Here is a 22,822-nt window from a genome sequence, read left to right on the forward strand (position 1 = left end):
GACTGAGAGAAAACGTAGTTTGATGAAAATAATATTACTTTTGCTAAGAGACTGCCACTGACACAGCTGCCCCTGAGAAAACAGGGGAGACTGAATTGTTAATACCAATTGCCTTGCAAAGGTGAAGAGCACACCTTCCGGTACTAATTGATGATTGCCTAGGAGAGGAGAAACCACTCCCCCTCCAAGACAGCCACTGATTCCGAAAACAACAACAGTCAAATTTCCCTTCCCCTTAATCCTGGTTGATCATCTGCAAATGATGAGCAATCAGCAGTTCACATACCAATTAGGCTCCTGGCAAGACAGGCAGCACTTAAAGTAGATGGCCCTAGCTAGTTAGAAAGTACCAGACAACCACAAAATAAAGATAAACTAATCAAGTTATATTATTGTTTTATTAAAACAATGTTAGAATTTTTCTTACGCTTTGACCTTACAGAGTAGAGGCTTCATGATGTCACTGGCCGCTCTTTAGAGGCTTCAGGGTCAGAAGAATGGGTTTCTCTGGCAACAAGATCAACTCGAAGGTACTGTGCACCTCCACTTGACGCTGTTTATCTACTCTGAAGTTCTCCAGCATCTGCAGTGGCAGAGAAAAAGGCACAGTGTTACAACCATATGACTGTTCTGTCTTCCTGTGACATTGTACTATTGAAAGGAAAAATTATAGCTGAATAAAAAAAGTAGTTTAAACTAAATGAAAGTTAAATCAAAACTAAATAAGTTGTTTGAACAAAGTTTTTAAAAAATATTTTGAATTGTTTTAAGATGATCATACCATGGATCATTTAGCTATTTGATTTAGAATTTTAGGACCCATTTAAGTATAAAAAATTGAAACAATTATTTGATAAAATATAGAATTTGTCTTTCACTACTATAGCCCATAGAAACGCATTGAATAACACATAAATGGCAAAAAAGACAGTAAAAATATACGTCATAAGGAATACGATTTTTTTAAGTGTCTGTCCTACCTATGTGACTTGTTTCAGGAAACTAGGACTATGTCACACATCACTTCACAGGAGAGGCATTTGAATGTAAACATAATTTTTTTTATCAAAATGCATTTTTTTGGCGGAAATTACTTCTGGAACATGTCAACTTTCATCTGCCTTAACCTCTTAATATTATTTGGGAACCCTTTTAGATTTGCATTTATTTAATTCAGTCTTGTATGAGAACGGTAGCCCCTATCTGCAAAAGCAGGGTGTCTGCAGAAAGCTGAGTATCTTGGCTATTGATCTGTGCCTTCAACTCTTTGGTGTGACTTACTACCATATATGAGCATACGAATTTATAAGGGCAGGGCGTGTTGATGACTTAATTTCAAGATGGCTGCTACCTACATTCTGGTTAGCGTTGTGAAGCATAAACAATGTAAACATGGAATACGTTGATACACACCAAAAGCCAGGACTCCACAGATCATGAGGATATCTTATTTGTCTGCCTGTGACCTACCGTTATTGATCACCAGCCCCGAGAGTCCCGAAAATGTTTATTTTACACAAGGTTTTAACCAAACAGCAAACTTCAAACTTCAGTAAGCTTCAATTTGTCTGTTTGAGATATAGCTAGATGTGGGGGTATCAGATTAATCTTTAGGTTGGTAGGAACAAATCTAGTCAATGCTATCTGATGACGTATGATGTATGGGAACATCGAATGTCCACCGAGTGCCCATCAAAAATATGATGTTGCCTGCTCACGCGCTGTAGGCATCTATTACACAGAGGACTGGCTACTATGGCACCTTGACAGTCTTGTAGCCAATGAGATACGCTTTCCAGGGATATGCAGTTGACCTGGGTGGGACGAAGCAAGGCCTAGAACCTTTTTATGCGTAATGTGAACTATTGCTACCTGGCGCAGAGACGAGACGCACAGAGCATGCTACATTACATTGCAAACAGATTTCATCGCTTTAGCATAAAATATGGCTCCTCAAGGGAGAAAAAAATGTAAAAATGAAGAGTATCAAACAGGAACCTAAAAAGAAAGCAGCTATGAATAAGCATACCGACATAGAAGCTTTGAATAAAATACTTGAATTGGGATCAGGGGATCGATATGGACAATGAGAATTTTGACTAGGCAGACGAAGATTGCTTTCTAGAAGGACTGGATCTACTTTAAGGTCTGTAAATAAATTATTTTGAGGACTTTGTATAGCTCATTTACTATATGCATTTCATTTTTTATAAATTGTCAAGCAGATGGCCAAAGGAAAAGGTCAAACCCCTCTCTCCCAGTTGGCCTTCTGAGAGCACCTGGTGTTGGAAATGGTTGAATTGTGGGCCCAAAGCAACCTCACAACCATCACAAGAGACCCCTCACTCAAGGTGAGCGCCACTATCCAAAGCACATACCAAAAGACAAAAGGAAGAACTGCAAGCATTGCACAAAACACAGGGGATGTCTGAAATGCCAGTTCACCTTTTGTTTCCTGGTCAGCCCATCACGACATGCACAAGCTACGGTGAAAGTGCAATCTAATCATCTTTACCTGGGATGTAAAACGAACACCAAAGCCATTTGTAAATAGTTCAGCTTATTAATATTTAAGCACTTTTTTTGTGAGGACACGTGTGTAACCAAGTTTGTGGTTCATAAAACATGTTTATATATGTTTTAATAACAAACTTGTATTCCATCTGTAAATACAAATAAAATTGTTAAATTACGAGCCTATTTTGTTTAGCCTTGGAAAAAGGCAGAAACCTTCCCGCTAGCCATGATTGCCTGAGATAATTGATGGGCTGGACATGCCGAGAGATGAGTTTGGATTGGGCTGCCATGTAGCATGCAGACCAATGTTGATAGTCCTTTCGACAGCACCATTTTGTTAAGATATAACGTCAGCCATTAAGAACTACAAAAGTTTTGATGCTTTTCTAAACAACATTTATGTCCTGAATTTAGCAGGTTCTGTCGACAGATCAGTTGAAAAAAGTGATTTGCTTCTTTCTGCACACGCCACGGTCAGTGTGAACTGGAGTGACTTGAGACAACGCTGGCGGAACAAGATGTAGCTACAAACAGAACGCAGTTAAATGATTCCAGTCTGCCATGAAGCATTTATCTATGTAAGAGTCCAGCTACATTTTCAGATATTATAAGTTTCTAAGTTTGTCAGAAAGTCATTTTCATTGCAAGTTAAAGTGTACTGTTAGCTAGCTAGCGAACGTTAGCTTGCCAGCTCGCTAGCTAAAGTTACATGTTTGATCTGTGTAGTAATATTATTCAAATCAGATATTAATTTGCATTCTTCATTATAACCTAATATTATCTAGCTAACATTGAACCTGGTAGATTAGCTTTAGCTACCTGGACATTTAGACTACAGCTATGACAATGTTTGTATTGGTTGGTAGTGGTATGAGTTGGGACTATGCCATTTCATTATTTAGCTAGCTAGCTACATGTCTAAACAAAACACTTTGCCAGATGACGACATGACCCATCAAGTTAGCCAGGTGTGTCTGGGGGTGATTACAGCCATGCATTGTATTTCATGAACATGTGTACATGTCTAGACAACAGTGACCCATCCACTTAGATGTGGTTGGGGGTTACAGCATTTCTTTCACGTGACTCATCAATTTAGACAAGTGTGTCGGGTAAGTGTCATCTAATATTTATAAGATATGTTTATCTGGACACTTTCTGCTTTTGATATTGCTACTATAGTAACCATTTCACTGTACTGTTTACATATTCTGTATCCTGTGCAAGTGACAAATCAACTTTTTATTTTATTTTATATAGTGTGTGTTTACCAGAGACGGTAATGTGAAGAACAACATGACCTGCACCAAAGTCAGATTAGTATATTGGCCAAGGACGAGATGAAGTGTATTTTTACCTGGAGTTTTTCCTTGTAGTAGGCTACTACTTTTACCACTTTTAGTCTTGAAATCTTTGGTTGATTAATAAACAAATCACTCTGTTTAGCAAATATCTTAAAGAGATGGGTGGGGCTAAGGTTTAAGAGGGTGTGAATGATGCTGAACGGGTGTAGACAAAGAAGAGGTCTCCAGTAGTACCAAAAGATTCAAGGGCCATTTTCTCAAAAGTGGGGTTACAAGTTTATCAACTTTCAAAGCAGATTTAATTTCCCATTGTTCTTCAACTGTAGTGTGTGATATACCATTTTCTAGCTCTAGGTTTCTACTTTTATCCAATGAAAAAAACACAATTTCAAAGGTTGCTACTAATCCAGGTGGCCAGTCACATATTTAACCACTAACTTCTGTTGTTTCAAAACTACCTCCATATTTCCATGTGTTTGTATGACCTTCAGATGAGTCCCCTGACACTTCTGGGGGTCGTAGAGAGCACAACTGTGTTTGTGAGAGTCTTTCCATAGATGGGTCATATTAGTATTCGGACGCTACAAAAATTTTCGGGATGTCTCATGGTCTGACAAACATCGCTGTAGCTCGGCCACCTTCCACCGCAGATGGGATGTCTCATGGTCTGACAAACATCGCTGTAGCTCGGCCACCTTCCACCGCAGATGCGGAAGGCCGACATGGATTAAGATGCCGCCCATGCAACAAAACTGATATCTCTAGCTTAAACTGACAGATTTTGATCTAATTATTTTTAATATGTTACTTAGATTGACTCTTAAGGATTTGAATCAGTCATTCAAACGTTGAGCTGTGAACCTCACATGTATAAGGAAGAGCTGCATCTCCGTCTCAGCTATGCGCCGTCCAAGACACTGTCTGGGTCCAAATCCGAAGCCCAAGCTCCTGAAGTACTGGTTCTCTGTCCGCAGCCAGCGGGACGGGAGGTACTTCTCAGGTCTGGGGAACACATCTGGGTCTCTACCCATCGCATAGAGACCCAACTGGACCAGAGTCTAGAGAGAGTGAGAACACACCACATAACATACTGCCCTCCCAAACCATCAACCAAAGTCTCTGATCAAATGTAAATACAGTAGCAACTATATGTCATTGGTTGTCTCCTCTTACCCCACAAGGTATGTGATAGTTCTGAATGACGATTTCCTCTGTAATGTATCTCTGTAAACTGACTGCAACTGGATGAAGCCTGACGGACAGAAGAAGATGGTGACTTGACTTAATGCTTAACCAGTAGGTGGCCCAGGCATCTCAACATATGAAGAGTATAGATGTTTAAGCTATATTTGAAATTCATCTCTAAAAGTGATCATTGTGACTTCACTTCTAATGTCTAACCAGTAGTTTGCACCATTGCAATGACATAAAACATATTCATGATCAGTAATGACATGATATATACTGTGACTAATGCCTTGTCCATTGCTGTTCTGGTTAGTGATTCTTGCCTTTTTTCACTGTAGAGCCTCTAGCCCTGCTCAACACGCATTAGCCAACCCTTTAGTTCCACCTTCCACATATGCGGTGACCTCACCTGGTTTAACCTCTCTTGGGTAGGGGGCAGTATTTTCACGTCCGGATGAAAAGCGTTCCCAAAGTAAACTACCTGTTACTCAGGCCCAGAAGCTAGGATATGCATTAAATTGGTAGATTTGGAAAGAAAACACTAAAGTTTCTAAAACTGTTAAAATAACGTCTGTGAGTATAACGGAACTTATATGGCAGGCGAAACCCCGAGGACAAACCATCCCCCAAAAACAAAATTGAGCCTACCACTATTTTCATTGGCTGACACTTTTATTATAAGGCGAAGTCCTCCCAGATTGCAGTTCCTAGAGCTTCCACTAGATGTCAACATTCTTTAGAAAGAGTTTCAGGCTGGCCAGTTCTTATAGCCTTTAGCTGTACCCTTATCCTACTCCTCCTCTGTTCCTCTGGTGATGTAGAGGTTAATCCAGGCCCTGCAGTGCCTAGCTCCACTCCCATTCCCCAGGCACTCTCATTTGTTGACTTCTGTAACCATAAAAGCCTTGGTTTCATGCAAGTTAACATTAGAAGCCTCCTCACTAAGTTTGTTTTATTCACTACTTTAGCACACTCTGCCAACCCGGATGTCCTAGCCACGTCTGAATCCTGGCTTAGGAAGACCAACAAAAACCCGGAAATTTCCATCCCTAACTATAACATTTCTGACAAGATAGAACTGCCAAAGGGGGCGGAGTTAGCCTGCAGAGTTCTGTCATACTATCCAGGTCTGTGCCCAAACAATTTGAGCTTCTACTTTTAAAAATCCACCTCTCCAGAAACAAGTCTCTCACCGTTGCCGCTTGCTAAAGACCACACTCTGCCCCCAGCTGTGCTCTGGAAACCATATGTGAACTGATTCCCCCCCATCTATCTTCAGAGCGCGTGCTGCTAGGTGACCTAAACTGGAACATGCTTAACACCCCGGCCACCCTATAATCTAAGCTTGATGCCCTCAATCTCACACAAATTATCAATGAACCTACCAGGTACAACCTGGTACAAGTTCGTAAACACAGGCACCCTCACAGATATCATCCTAACCAACCTGCCCTCCAAATACCCCTCTGCTGTTTCAACCAGGATGTCAGCGATCACTGCCTCTCTTTCTAAAATTATCCACCGAAATTGTTGCAACCCCTATTACTAGCCTGTTCAACCTCTCTTTCGTATCGTCTGAGATCCCCAAAGACTGGAAAGCTGCCGCGGTAATCCCCCTCTTCAAAAGGGGAGAAACTCTAGACCCAATCTGCTACAGACCTATATCTATCCGACCCTTCCTTTCTAAGGTCTTCGAAAGCCAAGTTAACAAACAGATGACCGACCATTTCAAATCCCACCGTACCATCTTCGCAATGCAATCTTGTTTCCGAGCTGGTCATGGGTGCATCTCAGCCACGCTCAAGGAACTAAACGATATCATAATCACCATTGATACGAGACAATACTGTGCAACTGAAGTCATTGAACTGGCCAAGGCTTTCAACTCTGTCAATCACCACATTCTTGTCACCAGACTCAACAGCTTTTTGGCTTCTGAAATGACTGATGGAGGGCCTGTTGTCCGGACCTCTGGCAGTCTGTATGGGGGTGCCACAGGGTTCAATTCTCGGGCCGACTCTTTTCTCTGTATACATCAATGATGTCGCTCTTGCTGCTGGGGATTCTCTGATCCACCTCTACGCAGACGACACCATTTTGTATACTTCTGGCCCTTCTTTGGGCACTGTGTTAACAACCCTCCAGATGAGCTTCAATGCCATACAACTCTCCTACCGTGGCCTCCAACTGCTCTTAAATGCAATTAAAACAAAATGCATGCTCTTCAACCGATCACTGCCTGCACCTGCCCGCCCATCCAGCATCACTACTCTGGACGGTTCTGACTTAGAATATATGTGGACAACTGCAAATACCTAGATGTCTGGTTAGACTGTAAACTCTCCTTCCAGACTCACATTAAACATCTCCAATCCAAAGTTAAATCTAGAATCGGCTTCCTATTTCGCAACAAAGCATCCTTCGCTCACGCTGCCAAACGTACCCTCGTAAAACTGACTATCCTACCGATCCTTGACTTCAACAATGTCATTTACAAAATAGCCTCCAACACTCTACTCAGCAAACTGGATGCAGTCTATCACAGTGCCATCCGTTTTGTCACCAAGGCCCCTTGTACTATCCACCACTGCGATCTGTATGCTCTCTTTGGCTGGCCCTCGCTTCATACTTGTCGCCAAACCCACTGGCTCCAGGTCATCTATAAGTCTTTGCTAGGTAAATCCCTGCCTAATCTCAGCTCACTGGTCACCATAGCAGCACCCACCCATATTCCATGTGTAACTCTGTGATGTTGTTTGTTATGCACTGCTTTACTTTATCTTGGCCAGGTCGCAGTTGTAAAAGAGAACTTGTTCTCAACTAGCCTACCTGGTTAAATAAAATTTATAAAACTGTATACTGGTTTTGTGGGTTTATAATAATTGGTATTGTAGTTATTGTCTTGTTTAGGTAGTCATTGTCGTTAACATCAGCTATCGTTTGTCAATCATCTTGTCTGTCCGACCTCAGCGTTTCCTTCAGCGCTCCTTTGACCAGCGGTATCATCTTCAGCATCTGTAGCATGTCTCCCTGGGTAGACTGTCTGGCTACAGCCACCTCAGCCCTCAACTCTTCCTGGAGGTCAGGGTGTCTGGCAAGCTCATATAGAGTCCACAGCAGGGTGATAGATGTCTGAAATACATTACAGAGCAGAATGATAACTACTAGAGGCAACTGTTCATGAACTGATCCCAAAGGGTTGAAATATGGCTGGTTGTCTACCCTTTCTGGTAGTTAACTAATCAGTTGACTTGGATATCTCTCATACAGCCTCACAGAACCAGGCCTAAACAACAGGATAAGGTGATTACTGTTGGAAGTCATTATCAAGTTTTTTACCGTGTCTACCCCTTCAGCCATCAGTTCAGTGACGCTGGCCTTGATGTCCTCTAAAGACAGCTTGTTATAGATGTTTTATAGAGGTTATATACAGGTTATTACCGTGTCTACCCCTCCAGCCATCAGTTCAGTGACGCTGGCCTTGATATCCTCTATAGACAGCTTGTCTAACATCAGAAGGCTGGCCAGGACTCCTGGATACTTCCCGTGGGTGTTAGTGTCCTGACGCATCGTCCTGTAGATGTTCTGGATGCAGCGGTCCGCTGGGGGCCGTAATGTAATCAGGACAGTATAACAGTGAACCAACAGAGGTACTGATACAGACACAGCACCAACACAGTGTTATCTGGGATCTTAAATGCATCATACAGATCACAGACAACTGTCTTCTTCCTGGCTTTACTTTTTTGGTTTCCCTAAATAGATGACAGCGCTAACACTTCCCACTGGCCCTAACACTTCCCACTGGCCCTAACACTTCCCACTGGCCCTGACACGTCCCACTGGCCCTGACACGTCCCACTGACCCTGACACTTCCCACTGGCCCTGACACTTCCCACTGGCCCTGACACTTCCCCCTGGCCCTGACACTTCCCCCTGGCCCTGACACTTCCCCCTGGCCCTGACACATCCCCCTGGCCCTGACACATCCCCCTGGCCCTGACACATCCCCCTGGCCCTGACACTTCCTGACACATCCCCCTGGCCCTGACACTTCCCCCTGGCCCTGACACTTCCCCCTGGCCCTGACACTTCCCCCTGGCCCTGACACTTCACCCCTGGCCCTGACACTTCACCCCTGGCCCTGACACTTCACCCCTGTCCCTGACACTTCACCCCTGTCCCTGACACTTGACCCCTGTCCCTGACACTTCAACCCTGTCCCTGACACTTCACCCCTGTCCCTGACACTTCACCCCTGTCCCTGCCACTTCACCCCTGTCCCTGCCACTTCACCCCTGTCCCTGCCACTTCACCCCTGGCCCTGCCACTTCACCCCTGGCCCTGACACTTCCCCCCTGGCCCTGACACTTCCCCCTGGCCCTGACACTTCCCCCTGGCCCTGACACTTCCCCCTGGCCCTCACGCTTCCCCCTGGCCCTCACGCTTCCCCCTGGCCCTGACACATCCCACTGGCCCTGATCCTCCCCCCTGGCCCAGATCCATCCCACTGGCCCTAACACTTCCCACTGGCCCTAACACATCCCACTGACCCTGACACATCCCACTGACCCTGACACATCCCACTGGCCCTGACACATCCCACTGGCCCTGACACTTCCCCCTGGCCCTGACACATCCCCCTGGCCCTCACACTTCCCACTGGCCCTGACACTTCCCACTGGCCCTGACACTTCCCACTGGCCCTGACACTTCCCCCTGGCCCTGACACTTCCCCCTGGCCCTGACACTTCCCCCTGGCCCTGACACTTCCCCCTGGCCCTGACACTTCCCCCTGGCCCTGACACTTCCCCCTGGCCCTGACACATCCCACTGGCCCTGATCCTTCCCCCTGGCCCAGATCCTTCCCACTGGCCCTAACACATCCCACTGGCCCTAACACATCCCACTGGCCCTAACACATCCCACTGGCCCTAACACATCCCACTGGCCCTAACACATCCCACTGGCCCTAACACATCCCACTGGCCCTAACACATCCCACTGGCCCTGACACATCCCACTGGCCCTGACACTTCCCCCTGGCCCTGACACTTCCCACTGGCCCTGACCCTTCCCACTGGCCCAGATCCTTCCCCCTGGCCCAAATCCTTTCCCCTGGCCCAGATCCTTCCCCTTAAGTCTTCCCCTTGACCCTATCCCATCCCCTGGCCCTGACCCTTCCCCTTGGCCCTGTTCCTTCCCCCTTGGCCCTGACTCTTCCCCTTGACCCTAACCCTTCAATGTTTTCAGATATCACAGGGATATGCTATGAGTATTGTCCTACCCTGGTTGAAGATGCCATCCCAGGCCTCTACGTGATCTCTCCAGATCTTGGCTCCTACCCTCCTCAGCATGGCCGGGGGGATGTACAGCATGGGAGAGGTAGTCTTGAACATCAGAGAGATGCAGTCAATGAAGTGTTGGGCCTCAGGGTTGATGTAGTCCAACATCAGGCCCAGACGTTCCCCATACAGAACTGAACCCACCGCTGTAGAGGAGAGAACACAGGTTAGACACAGACTCACATACAGCATCGAACCCACAGCTGTAGAGGAGAGAACACAGGTTAGACACAGACTCACATACAGCATCGAACCCACAGCTGTAGAGGAGAGAACACAGGTTAGACACAGACTCACATACAGCATCGAACCCACCGCTGTAGAGGAGAGAACACAGGTTAGACATAGACTCACATACAGTATCGAACCCACAGCTGTAGAGGAGAGAACACAGGTTAGACACAGACTCACATACAGCATCGAACCCACAGTTGTAGAGGAGAGAACACAGGTTAGACACAGACTCACATACAGCATCGAACCCACAGCTGGAGAGGAGAGAACACAGGTTAGACACAGACTCACATACAGCATCGAACCTACAGCTGGAGAGGAGAGAACACAGGTTAGACATTCCATACAGAACAGAACCTACCGCGTTACAGCACAGCAAATGTGAGACATTGTACAATACTGAACTTAGTGTACATGCAATAATATCAGGTAAATATAGTATAATATACAGTAGAGGAGTGTACATTACAACAGCCTAAGACACCAGTTGTCGATGTCCTATGACCCCTAAGGAGTGATGGGCCTAATTAAGGAAGTAAGATATTAGTTGTCATCATCGATGTCCTATGACCCCTAAGGAGTGATGGGCCTAATTAAGGAAGTAAGATATTAGCAGAAATATAAGATGTTAACCTTACAGTATTTGAGACAATCAGGTACAGTGGCTTGACAAAGTATTCACCCCCTTGACATTTTTCCTATTTTATTGCCTTACAACCTGGAACTAACATTGATTTTTGTGGGGGGTTTGTATCATTTGATTTACACAACATGCCTATCACTTTGAAGATGCAAAATATTTTATATTGTGAAACAAACAAGAAATAAGACAAAAGAACAGAACTTGAGCTTGCGTAACTATTCACCCCCCTAAAGTCAATACTTTGTAGAGCCACCTTTTGCAGCAATTACAGCTGCAAGTCTCTTGGGGTACGTCTCTATAAGCTTGGCACATCTAGCCACTGGGATTTTTGCCCATTCTTCAATACAAAACTGCTCCAGCTCCATCAATTTGGATGGGTTCCGCTGGTGTAAAGCAATCTTTAAGTTGCACCACAGATTCTCAATTGGATTGAGGTCTGGGCTTTGACTAGGCCATTCTAAGACATTTAAATGTTTCTCCTTAAACCACTCGAGTGTTGCTTTAGCGGTATGCTTAGGGTCATTGTCCTGCTGGAAGGTGAACCTCCGTCCCAGTCTCAAACCTCTGGAAGACTGAAACAGGTTTCCCTCAAGAATTTCCCTGTATTTAGTGACATCCATCATTACTTCAATTTCCTTACATTTCTCAGTCCCTGCCGATGGAAAATAATCCCCATAGCATGATGCTGCCACCACCATGCTTTACTGTGGGGATGAAATTCATGGGGTGATGAGAGGTGTTGGGTTTGCTCCAGACATAGCATTTTCCTTAAAAAATGCTCAATTTTCATCTCATCTGACAAGAGTACCGTCTTCCATATTTTTTGGGAGTCTCCTACATACCTTTTGGCGAACACCAAATGTGTTTTCTTATTTTTTTCTTTAAGCAATGGCTCTTTCTGGCCACTCTTCTGTAAATCCCAGCTCTGTGGAGTGTACTGCTTAAAGTGGTCCTATGGGCAGATACTCCAATCTCAGAATTTGAGCTTTGCAGCTCCTTCAGGGTTGTCTTTGGTCTCTTTGTTGCCTCTCTGATTACTAATGCCCTCCTTGCCTGGTCCGTGAGTTTTGGTGGGCGACCCTCTCTTGGGAGGGTTTGTTGTGGTGCCATATTCTTTCAATTTTTTAATAATGGTGCTCCGTGGGATGTTCAAAGGTTTGGATATTTTTTTATAACCCAACCCTGATCTGTACTTCTCCACAACTTTCTGTTTGGAGAGCTCCTTGTTCTTCATGGTGCCGCTTGCTTGGTGGTGCCCCTTGCTTAGTGGTGTTGCAGACTCTGGGGCATTTCAGAACAGATGTATACAGTGGGGCAAAAAAGTATTTAGTCAGCCACCAATTGTGCAAGTTCTCCCACTAAAAAAGATGAGAGAGGCCTGTAATTTTCATCATATGTACACTTCAACTATGACAGACAAAATGAGAAGAAAAAAATCCAGAAAATCACATTGTAGGATTTTTTATGAATTTATTTATTTTTACAATGCAACAAAATAGGAGAAACACGGGATGAAGACTTTTGCAAGGCACTGTGCTGGTATGAGTCAGTGTATAAGACATGGTCATCACAGGTTTCAAGACAGAAGTAAATATTAGGTGAAACAGACTTACATTCCAGAGCGTATTTGAAGAGTTCTTGAGAAAGATCGGTGGTCCATTTGTCCTGTCCACTCCTTTCTATCTTCTTATGTACTCGGGCCACAAAGTCCTGCCCAACCTCATCCAACAGAGGAACAAAGTTCCCCAACACCTTGGGAGAGATCACCTCTCTATTCAGAATCACCCTGTTGGACCGCCAGTCCTCCCCATTCCTACAGGGAGAAAAAGACCAAACCTTGTTGTGAATTGTTTTGTTTTGGAATGTCACAGAACCAGCAAAACTAAATCTCAATAACTAAGTGTCAATAACTAAATCTCAATAACTAAGTGTCAATAACTAAATCTCAATAACTAAGTGTCAATAACTAAATCTCAATAACTAAGTGTCAATAACTAAATCTCAATAACGCAGTGTCAATAACTAAATCTCAATAACTAAATCTGTCAATAATGCCTGATTCACACAATAGGGCCACACCTGGCCTGGTTACCATCTACCACGCTATAGGGCCACACCTGGCCTGGTTACCATCTACCACGCTATAGGGCCACACCTGGCCTGGTTACCATCTACCACGCTATAGGGCCACACCTGGCCTGGTTACCATCTACCACGCTATAGGGCCACACCTGGCCTGGTTACCATCTACCACGCTATAGGGCCACATCTGGTCTGGTTACCATCTACCATGCTATAGGGCCACACCTGGCCTGGTTACCATCTACCACACTATAGGGCCACACCTGGTCTGGTTACCATCTACTATGCTATAGGGCCATACCAAGCCAAGCTGTACTGGGCTGGCCTGTAGATATGGCAATGTAAAAAGATATCTGAGATAGCAGAGTAGAGTTTGGGTAAAGCCTAAACTGTTAGCCAGGGTACCGGTCTCTTTAGCTAACATTCCACTTCTTGTCATTGCCAAATGCATGGCAAGGAGTGGAATGATGGGTCAAGAGACTGTTGCCCAGGCTACAATACCGTAGTGTGAATAGTCAAAACATCACAAAAAGGAAAGCTTATGATGACATTGATTTGAAAGTCCTTATTTAAACAACTGTTTGACAGATATAACAGAACAGTGTACATACTTGAGCAGGACTCCATATTTCCTGTTCCTGTAGTCTCTGTATGAGGTCCATGCCTCCACCGTTAACCTCTTGGGGTAGTGTCCTTCTGCCTTGAACAAGATGGCTGCATCCTCCGGCTTTATAATGTTTACACTATCATAGTAGCCTATCTTCTCCCTGTCAGGAACAATGACAGAGAACAGCAGATCGTCTAATTTATGTTCAAAGATTTTGTTGGTAAAATACACCTATTTTGGTTTTGTTCACACTCATAGTAGTCCATCTTCTCCCTGCAGGACAATGAAGCATGTTTGAACCGCAGTAAATATAGCAGACTGTACCTTTGTTACAATCAAACATATTTTGCTCGTAGAAATCCCATTCTAAATGTTAATGATGGCTAGTTTCATATTGTATTTGTCTGATAGAAAAGTTTGCTCCCCTCAACAAACCGTATTGAAGCGTTGTGTTGAAGTGGGTTCCAGCTATAACTATGGTTCACTGCAGAGCTGAAACGTTTAGTTGTGAATAATAACAATACAGTATTCACTGCATCACTAGTTTGGTATTTTATTAAAAGCAGCAACAACTCTTCCTGGGGTAGACAAAGGTTAATACTATTATAACGTTGTCCCCGTTGACACCATAAATGAATGACATTTTGATTCTTACCGTAGGCCTGTCCAATTTTATGCAATTTGGCAGATGCTTTTAGCCAAAGCCACTTAGTATTTAGTGAATACATTTTTACATATATGTGGTCCTGAGTATTGAACCCACTATCCTAGCGTTTCAAGGCCCATGTTCTGCTAACTGTTCTACAGAGGACCATGTTCTACTGACTGTTCTACAGAGGACCATGTTCTACAGAGGACCATGTTCTACTAACTGAACTACAGAGGACCATGTTCTGCTAACTGTTCTACAGAGGACCATGTTCTACTAACTGAACTACAGAGGACCATGTTCTGCTAACTGTTCTACAGAGGACCATGTTCTACTAACTGAACTACAGAGGACCATGTTCTGCTAACTGTTCTACAGAGGACCATGTTCTACTAACTGAACTACAGAGGACCATGTTCTACAGAGGACCATGTTCTACAGAGGACCATGTTCTACTAACTGAACTACATAGGACCATGTTCTACTAACTGAACTACAGAGGACCATGTTCTACTAACTGAACTACAGAGGACCATGTTCTACTAACTGATCTACAGAGGACCATGTTCTACTAACTGAACTACAGAGGACCATATTCTACTATCTGAACTACAGAGGACCATGTTCTGCTAACTGTTCTACAGAGGACCATGTTCTACAGAGGACCATGTTCTACAGAGGACCATGTTCTACTAACTGAACTACATAGGACCATGTTCTACTAACTGAACTACAGAGGACCATGTTCTACTAACTGAACTACAGAAGACCATGTTCTACAGAGGACCATGCTCTACTAACTAAACTACAGAATACCATGTTCTACAGAGGACCATGTTCTACTAACTGAACTACAGAGGACCATGTTCTACTAACTGAACTACATAGGACCATGTTCTACTAACTGAACTACAGAGGACCATGTTCTACTAACAGAACTACAGAGGACCATGTTCTAATAACTGAACTACAGAGGACCATGTTCTACTAACTGAACTACAGAGGACCATGTTCTACTGTCTGAACTACAGAGGACCATGCTCTACTAACTGAACTACAGAGGACCATGCTCTACTAACTGATCTACAGAGGACCATGTTCTACTGTCTGAACTACAGAGGACCATGTTCTACTGTCTGAACTACAGAGGACCATGCTCTACTAACTGAACTACAGAGGACCATGTTCTACTAACTACAGATGACCATGTTCTACTAACTGAACTACATAGGACCATGTTCTACTGTCTGAACTACAGAGGACCATGCTCTACTAACTGAACTACAGAGGACCATGTTCTACTAACTGAACTACATAGGACCATGTTCTACTAACTGAACTACAGAGGACCATGTTCTACTAACAGAACTACAGAGGACCATGTTCTAATAACTGAACTACAGAGGACCATGTTCTACTAACTGAACTACAGAGGACCATGTTCTACTGTCTGAACTACAGAGGACCATGTTCTAATAACTGAACTACAGAGGACCATGTTCTACTAACTAAACTACAGAAGACCATGTTCTACAGAGGACCATGTTCTACTAACTGAACTACAGAGGACCATGTTCTAATTAGTGAACTACAGAGGACCATGTTCTACTAACTGAACTACAGAGGACTATGTTCTAATAACTGAACTACAGAGGACCATGTTCTACTAACTGAAATACAGAGGACCATGTTCTACTAACTGACCAACAGAGGACCATGCACTGATTGGCCACCTATAATAATGTGTAGGCAGGTAGCTTTGTGGTTAGAGCGTTGTTCCAGTAATCGACAGGTCCCCGAGCTGACAAGGTAAAAATCTGTCGTTCTTCCCCTTAACATGGCAGTTTACACACTGTTCCCTCGTAGGCTGTAAATTGTAAATACGAATTTGTTCTTAACTGACTTGCCTAGTTAAATAAAAAATGCAAATACAGTTGTAGAGAATATCATTACTAACCTCAATCTGTCTATGGGTCTGACTGTGACTGACGGTGTTGAAGTTGCACGGTCTCTTACCTGTTTATAGATCTGACTGTATCATACCTGTATATTGGACCGAAGGTGTTGAAGTTGTGCACCATGACTCTGTGGATGTTCCTGAATCCGTCTAGTTTCCAGAAACTGTAGAGGTTGGCGAGTCCGTTTCTCCAGAGACCTGGGATCTCACTGAAGTTCTGGACCGTACTGCTGTTGTCTGGGGACAGAGCCTGGCGCACCACCGGCATACTGGAGTTGTGGCGGGCACTGGGTAGTCCACATGCTGGCAGAGCCAGGGAACTGCGACACACACTCCACCTCACCATCATAGCAGCGTCTCTATCCTACCTCACTTCTTCCAACTCTTCTTCTGTCTGTTTCTTTTTCTCCTCCGGCTCTATGCTCTCTCTGTCTCCCTCTCCACTGTGTCTCTCCTCCCCTGTATCCTTGAATGTTTCTTTCGGGGACAACTTGTGTGTTGTGATGGTGTCAGCCTATGGCAGGTCAAGGCTCCCCTCATCCAGACACACACTTTGGGTTAGTCTTCTGTTTACTGTGGGACTTTCATAGAATGCTGAAATATCCAACTTCCTAACATAAGATGTCATAGCTGGGGATTTAATTGCTGGGATTGTGTGTTAGTTGAATAGTCTTGTTTAATCTTGTTTTCTAAGAAAATACCCAAAAAGTACTAAGTTGGTTGTTCTTCAATTACGGTGGCATTTGGGCATAGCATTTTGGAAAACATTTAATCATTTTTCTAGATTTGTATTGATTGTAATGGATGTGGGTATATCTTCCCATTGTAAATAATGTGGTAGCTTAATTACTTTAAATCATTTTTACCATTATGATAATAGCGAGCCATCAGTAGAAGTAGTGATGCTTACACCAATAACACATTTTAAGTAAATTAGTAGTTTTTGAAATGGAGACCACAGATTCTCAAATCTAAGGTCATCAATCATTGAAAAAGTGTTTAGAATGTTATTTCCTGTCAATTAAATTGACTAACACCAAGTGACATTTTGAATTTAGACACACCAAATTAACAATAAATCATTGAATGTATGATCTACTAAAAGGTTGTTATTAGCTAATATTGTTATTTAATATAGACCTCTCCCCAGATAAAAGTTAGGAGAGAATGCTCAAGGTCCTCGTATATCTTTGTAATCAGTGATTTTTCAAGGCGGTAACACCAATGACAAACTGAGGGTCACACATTATACTATTAAAACTAAATTGTATTTTAATACCCTTCCTTGTTTTTATTGACCGATGCAATATATGAAATACTTTTGTTCTCAATCTAGTATTCAAAATAATAAATATATATTTCTAAAATATATGTTTCTAAACCCCCTCAGTTCACCTCTAAACATCTCCAGTGGGACAAGACAATTTGCCCCAGTAGTTTCTACATATAGATGCATTGCAGAATAAAGAACTGTCGTATGTTTTCTTATTAAATAATAGTTCAATAAAATACATTTTTTATTATTTATCATGTCCTTTTAACGTATTTTTATATGGTGCCAATGTCAAGAGACAACATTTACAAACGCAATTGAAGAATAAACCAAAAGTCAAAAATGTTTGAATTCTCACATTGCTCTACATCTCATCTGAGTGTAATGTTTAAGATCATTCCATTGTTAGATCCTCGTGTCCTAGCCCTGAGACCTTGGGAGTGTTTTCTCCCTAAACAGATGTAGAGGAGGGAGGCTACAGGAACACATCGTTCTCACATAATCACTAAGGTAAACAAAACTTACAACACAAATTGCAAAAAATATATCAACTTAAGAAAAACATTCAATACATTCTACACGATTATAATCCAGAAATGTTACTTTAATATCATAAAACATCAATAAATAATTGAAATGTCAAGATAAAACAGAAGACCACATCATAGTCACTGTTGGACTGAAATAAATTAAACGTACAAAACAGTGGAAGGCAGGATGAGCTTGGCCTTGCATCACGTGTTAATGGAAGGCAGGATGAGCTTGGCCTTGCATCCTGTGTTTATGGAAGGCAGGATGAGCTTGGCCTTGCATCACGTGTTAATGGAAGGCAGGATGAGCTTGGCCTTGCATCCTGTGTTAATGGAAGGCAGGATGAGCTTGGCCTTGCATCCCGTGTTAATGGAAGGCACGATGAGCTTGGCCTTGCATCCTGTGTTTATGGAAGGCAGGATGAGCTTGGCCTTTCATCCTGTGTTAATGGAAGGCAGGATGAGCTTGGCCTTGCATCACGTGTTAATGGAAGGTAGGATGAGCCTGGCCTTTCATCCTGTGTTAATGGAAGGCAGGATGAGCTTGGCCTTGCATCCCGTGTTAATGGAAGGCAGGATGAGCTTGGCCTTGCGTCCTGTGTTAATGGAAGGCAGGATGAGCTTGGCCTTGCATCCTGTGTTTATGGAAGGCAGGATGAGCTTGGCCTTGCATCCTGTGTTAATGGAAGACAGGATGAGCTTGGCCTTGGAAGGCAGGATGAGCTTGGCCTTGCATCCCGTGTTAATGGAAGGCAGGATGAGCTTGGCCTTGCATCACGTGTTAATGGAAGGCAGGATGAGCTTTGCCTTGCATCACGTGTTAATGGAAAGCAGGATGAGCTTGGCCTTGCATCCTGTGTTAATGGAAGACAGGATGAGCTTGGCCTTGGAAGGCAGGATGAGCTTGGCCTTGGAAGGCAGGATGAGCTTGGCCTTGCATCCTGTGTTAATGGAAGGCAGGATGAGCTTGGCCTTGCATCCCGTGCTAATGGAAGGTAGGATGAGCTTGGCCTTGCATCACGTGTTATTGGAAGGCAGGATGAGCTGGGCCTTGGAAGGCAGGATGAGCTTGGCCTTGCATCACGTTTTAATGGAAGGCAGGATGAGCTTGGCCTTGCATCACGTGTTAATGGAAGGTAGGATGAGCTTGGCCTTGCATCACGTGTTATTGGAAGGCAGGATGAGCTGGGCCTTGGAAGGCAGGATGAGCTTGGCCTTGCATCACGTTTTAATGGAAGGCAGGATGAGCTTGGCCTTGCATCCTGTGTTAATGGAAGGCAGGATGAGCTTGGCCTTGCATCCTGTGTTAATGGAAGGCAGGATGAGCTTGGCCTTGCATCCTGTGTTAATGGAAGGCAGGATGAGCTTGGCCTTGCATCCCGTGTTAATGGAAGGCAGGATGAGCTTGGCCTTGCATCCTGTGTTAATGGAAGACAGGATGAGCTTGGCCTTGGAAGGCAGGATGAGCTTGGCCTTGCATCCTGTGTTAATGGAAGGCAGGATGAGCTTGGCCTTGCATCCCGTGTTAATGGAAGGCAGGATGAGCTTGGCCTTGCATCACGTGTTAATGGAAGGCAGGATGAGCTTGGCCTTGCATCACGTGTTAATGGAAGGCAGGATGAGCTTGGCCTTGGAAGGCAGGATGAGCTTGGCCTTGCATCCCGTGTTTATGGAAGGCAGGATGAGCTTGGCCTTGCATCCCGTGTTAATGGAAGGCAGGATGAGCTTGGCCTTGCATCCCGTGTTAATGGAAGGCAGGATGAGCTTGGCCTTGCATCCCGTGTTAATGGAAGGTAGGATGAGCTTGGCCTTGCATCATGTGTTAATGAAAGGCAGGATGAGCTTGGCCTTGCATTCCGTCTTAATGGAAGGCAGGATGAGCTTGGCCTTGCATCCCGTGTTAATGGAAGGCAGGATGAGCTTGGCCTTGCATCCCGTGTTAATGGAAGGCAGGATGAGCTTGGCCTTGCATCCAGTGTTAATGGAAGGCAGGATGAGCTTGGCCTTGCATCATGTGTTAATGGAAGGCAGGATGAGCTTGGCCTTGCATCCTGTGTTAATGGAAGGCAGGATGAGCTTGGCCTTGCATCCTGTGTTAATGGAAGGCAGGATGAGCTTGGCCTTGCATCCTGTGTTAATGGAAGGCAGGATGAGCTTGGCCTTGCATCCCGTGTTAATGGAAGGCAGGATGAGCTTGGCCTTGCATCCTGTGTTAATGGAAGACAGGATGAGCTTGGCCTTGGAAGGCAGGATGAGCTTGGCCTTGCATCCTGTGTTAATGGAAGGCAGGATGAGCTTGGCCTTGCATCCCGTGTTAATGGAAGGCAGGATGAGCTTGGCCTTGCATCACGTGTTAATGGAAGGCAGGATGAGCTTTGCCTTGCATCACATGTTAATGGAAAGCAGGATGAGCTTGGCCTTGCATCCGTGTTAATGGAAGGCAGGATGAGCTTGGCCTTGCATCCTGTGTTAATGGAAGGCAGGATGAGCTTGGCCTTGCATCCCGTGTTAATGGAAGGCACGATGAGCTTGGCCTTGCATCCTGTGTTTATGGAAGGCAGGATGAGCTTGGCCTTTCATCCTGTGTTAATGGAAGGCAGGATGAGCTTGGCCTTGCATCACGTGTTAATGGAAGGTAGGATGAGCCTGGCCTTTCATCCTGTGTTAATGGAAGGCAGGATGAGCTTGGCCTTGCATCCCGTGTTAATGGAAGGCAGGATGAGCTTGGCCTTGCGTCCTGTGTTAATGGAAGGCAGGATGAGCTTGGCCTTGCATCCTGTGTTTATGGAAGGCAGGATGAGCTTGGCCTTGCATCCTGTGTTAATGGAAGACAGGATGAGCTTGGCCTTGGAAGGCAGGATGAGCTTGGCCTTGCATCCCGTGTTAATGGAAGGCAGGATGAGCTTGGCCTTGCATCACGTGTTAATGGAAGGCAGGATGAGCTTTGCCTTGCATCACGTGTTAATGGAAGGCAGGATGAGCTTGGCCTTGCATCCTGTGTTAATGGAAGACAGGATGAGCTTGGCCTTGGAAGGCAGGATGAGCTTGGCCTTGGAAGGCAGGATGAGCTTGGCCTTGCATCCTGTGTTAATGGAAGGCAGGATGAGCTTGGCCTTGCATCCCGTGCTAATGGAAGGTAGGATGAGCTTGGCCTTGCATCACGTGTTATTGGAAGGCAGGATGAGCTGGGCCTTGGAAGGCAGGATGAGCTTGGCCTTGCATCACGTTTTAATGGAAGGCAGGATGAGCTTGGCCTTGCATCACGTGTTAATGGAAGGTAGGATGAGCTTGGCCTTGCATCACGTGTTATTGGAAGGCAGGATGAGCTGGGCCTTGGAAGGCAGGATGAGCTTGGCCTTGCATCACGTTTTAATGGAAGGCAGGATGAGCTTGGCCTTGCATCCTGTGTTAATGGAAGGCAGGATGAGCTTGGCCTTGCATCCTGTGTTAATGGAAGGCAGGATGAGCTTGGCCTTGCATCCTGTGTTAATGGAAGGCAGGATGAGCTTGGCCTTGCATCCCGTGTTAATGGAAGGCAGGATGAGCTTGGCCTTGCATCCTGTGTTAATGGAAGACAGGATGAGCTTGGCCTTGGAAGGCAGGATGAGCTTGGCCTTGCATCCTGTGTTAATGGAAGGCAGGATGAGCTTGGCCTTGCATCCCGTGTTAATGGAAGGCAGGATGAGCTTGGCCTTGCATCACGTGTTAATGGAAGGCAGGATGAGCTTGGCCTTGCATCACGTGTTAATGGAAGGCAGGATGAGCTTGGCCTTGGAAGGCAGGATGAGCTTGGCCTTGCATCCCGTGTTTATGGAAGGCAGGATGAGCTTGGCCTTGCATCCCGTGTTAATGGAAGGCAGGATGAGCTTGGCCTTGCATCCCGTGTTAATGGAAGGCAGGATGAGCTTGGCCTTGCATCCCGTGTTAATGGAAGGTAGGATGAGCTTGGCCTTGCATCATGTGTTAATGAAAGGCAGGATGAGCTTGGCCTTGCATTCCGTCTTAATGGAAGGCAGGATGAGCTTGGCCTTGCATCCCGTGTTAATGGAAGGCAGGATGAGCTTGGCCTTGCATCCCGTGTTAATGGAAGGCAGGATGAGCTTGGCCTTGCATCCCGTGTTAATGGAAGGCAGGATGAGCTTGGCCTTGCATCATGTGTTAATGGAAGGCAGGATGAGCTTGGCCTTGCATCCTGTGTTAATGGAAGGCAGGATGAGCTTGGCCTTGCATCCTGTGTTAATGGAAGGCAGGATGAGCTTGGCCTTGCATCCTGTGTTAATGGAAGGCAGGATGAGCTTGGCCTTGCATCCCGTGTTAATGGAAGGCAGGATGAGCTTGGCCTTGCATCCTGTGTTAATGGAAGACAGGATGAGCTTGGCCTTGGAAGGCAGGATGAGCTTGGCCTTGCATCCTGTGTTAATGGAAGGCAGGATGAGCTTGGCCTTGCATCCCGTGTTAATGGAAGGCAGGATGAGCTTGGCCTTGCATCACG

General features: G+C 44.9%; 1 protein-coding gene across 1 annotated transcript; it reads right to left on the reverse strand.

The window, feature by feature from the left end:
- Positions 1-379: 379 nt before the first annotated feature.
- LOC110501505 (cholesterol side-chain cleavage enzyme, mitochondrial-like) lies at positions 380-18,582 on the reverse strand. The gene is made up of 9 exons (XM_036961269.1): positions 16,614-18,582; positions 13,926-14,081; positions 12,846-13,045; positions 10,298-10,501; positions 8,451-8,611; positions 7,975-8,141; positions 4,995-5,073; positions 4,688-4,879; positions 380-583 (listed from the first exon to the last, which is right to left on the reverse strand). The coding sequence occupies exons 1-9, from the start codon at positions 16,874-16,876 to the stop codon at positions 461-463; spliced, it is 1,545 nt and encodes a 514-aa protein (XP_036817164.1). The 5' UTR covers positions 16,877-18,582; the 3' UTR covers positions 380-460.
- Positions 18,583-22,822: the final 4,240 nt, after the last annotated feature.

The sequence above is a fragment of the Oncorhynchus mykiss genome, chromosome 2 (genome assembly GCF_013265735.2).
Source record: "Oncorhynchus mykiss isolate Arlee chromosome 2, USDA_OmykA_1.1, whole genome shotgun sequence".
NCBI lineage: Eukaryota > Metazoa > Chordata > Actinopteri > Salmoniformes > Salmonidae > Oncorhynchus > Oncorhynchus mykiss.